The sequence below is a fragment of the Wasmannia auropunctata genome, unplaced genomic scaffold, assembly GCF_000956235.1.
Source record: "Wasmannia auropunctata unplaced genomic scaffold, wasmannia.A_1.0 LD267940.1, whole genome shotgun sequence".
In the NCBI taxonomy this organism is placed as follows: domain Eukaryota; kingdom Metazoa; phylum Arthropoda; class Insecta; order Hymenoptera; family Formicidae; genus Wasmannia; species Wasmannia auropunctata.
Window position 1 is genome coordinate 15,741 of NW_012094950.1, and position 2,197 is coordinate 17,937.

The 2,197-nt window shown below is 29.1% G+C and overlaps 1 protein-coding gene across 1 annotated transcript in view; it reads right to left on the reverse strand.

Moving 5' to 3' along the window:
• Positions 1–2,197, reverse strand: part of LOC105462225 (fatty acid synthase-like) — a gene marked incomplete at its 5' end in the record, with an annotated part of 11,669 nt that overhangs the window by 7,457 nt on the left and 2,015 nt on the right. Inside the window, 2 exons of the mRNA XM_011708749.1 lie at positions 1,141–1,559; positions 1,975–2,177. Coding sequence (XP_011707051.1) covers positions 1,141–1,559; positions 1,975–2,177 — 622 coding nt within the window. The remainder of the gene's footprint in view (positions 1–1,140; positions 1,560–1,974; positions 2,178–2,197) is intronic.

Genomic DNA, 2,197 nt, shown 5'->3' on the forward strand with positions numbered 1-2,197 from the left:
ATAAAACACACACTTTGCATCTTGGCAACGACAAAATTAATAAATAATTAATAAATAAATAGTTAAAATTAACGATGTATAAAACTTGGACAAAATATATACATTGTTAATTTTAACTATTTATTTATTACTGTTATTTACTTAGAACGTATATATGTTCTAAGGTTATTTATTAATTTTATCGTTGCCAAGATGCGAAAAGTGTGTTTTATTACGTACGAGAACAAACAGCTAGACCATGCAGCTCTTCAACTGCACGGAAAATTACTATTAGAGGTACGAGTACTTATAACTGCTTCCTTACTAGACGTGGAAGAATGCACACATTAAGAAACTAAAGCGAGAGGTAAATGTAACTGTTGTTAATTGACACTGGGGATAGTTAAAAAAGATAGCCAAAACGTTTGACTTTTAGAATAAAGTAAATTTTATGTAAATTAAATATTGCGTACCAATAATCACGTTTATTCCCATCTGCCTTACTTATTGTATTTTTAATTCGGGGAATCTTGTTAGGTTTTTATTATTAGATGATTAGATTTGTACAATAAATTACTCTTATTTATTTCGAGAGAAAAGAATAGGAATAATTGATCGAATATCTTAACGTTATTTTAATTTGTATTATAAAATTGCAATAAAATTAAATACATCAAGATTCAAGAATATATTAATTTTGTCTTATTAGAAATTATTTCTGAAGGAATTCTTATATCCTTTTATTAACTCGAGATTTGTTGATTTCATCATTTTTACCTTCGCTCGTCCTTGGCCGATTTATCTTACATTTTTGTTAAAACAGCTAGACATTTCAGTTAATTAATATTGTAAGTATTACATTAGTTGATTAGTTGGTAATTAAATATTTAATTTGAGTATAAGCGCTATTGATAGAGTTTTTAATACTCAAAATACATAATTGAACTAATGGCAATACTTTTAATATTCAAAATAATATATTCAAAATAATAGTAATTATTAATCAATATAAACTTACAGTATTAACTTTCTCTACGACAGAGTAACTTCTCGAAGATTTACGGAAAATAAATCTTTTCTTTTTGTGTACACGTGATTGCGTAAAATAAAGGTAAAACAAATTTTATACTAATACATATAAATGGAAGCCATTTGTTTTACCTTAGCTATTTGAATGAAACCGCTAGTAGATTCACCATGGCCAAGATTGGATTTTACAGAGCCGATCATTAATGGAGTTTTTCTATTTTTACACAATGTGTTATGGATAGCATTAATTTCTTGGACATCACCAACTTTGGTACCGGTACCATGTGCTTCAACGTAATCCAAACAAGATGTCGGTATTCCACATTCATTGTATAATTCTGTTAGTAAAGTACTTTGCATAAATGACGATGGATATATTATTCCATTTTCTTTGTAACCGTCACTGTTTAATTTAATGTGCGGACATATGGCATAAATCCTCTTCGCATTCTTCATCTTTTGAAGATATGCCACTGACACCGTTTCGGCACGCGAATAACCATTTGCAGCAATATCAAATGGTCTGCAATAACCGTCGGGTGACAAAGCACCTAAAAAATACGAAATATATGTAAAAATATGTGTGAAAGTTCATTCAGAATAAGTTTATATACAGAAAAATTAAAGACTTATCTTTTTCGTTTATCAAGATGTGTTATTCAATTTTGGCAAAAATCTTATTATAAATGTTTCTATAAAATTTACTCAATTAGTTAAATTTGTATTAGTTAAATTTTATTTTACTTTTTGTGGAAAAAAGAAGTGCGTTTCTTTAATTTTACTGTATATTAAGTAACTATTCATAGTTGATTCTTATATTTAACAATATGACTATTTTAAGTACAGTCTTAAGATGTCATGAGCCAATCACAGAGCTGTATTAGCCATCTTATGACATTACAAGACGGTCTTGAAATAAGAATCGATTATGAATATCGGTCTTATGTATTAATTTTTGAAAAATACCAAGCCGAGCGTATTGTAGGTTTACACCGGGAAGAAAACATAAATTTGAAGCTCCAATTATTGCGTCTTCGCATATGCCCGACATGATATAATCATAACCAACGGCCATGGCATAAAGGCTAGAACTGCATCCTGTGTCGACAACGTATGATGGCCCTTTCAGATCGAAGTGGTATGAAATTATGTTTGCTATTGTAGATTTGCTACATCCAATAATATTGTG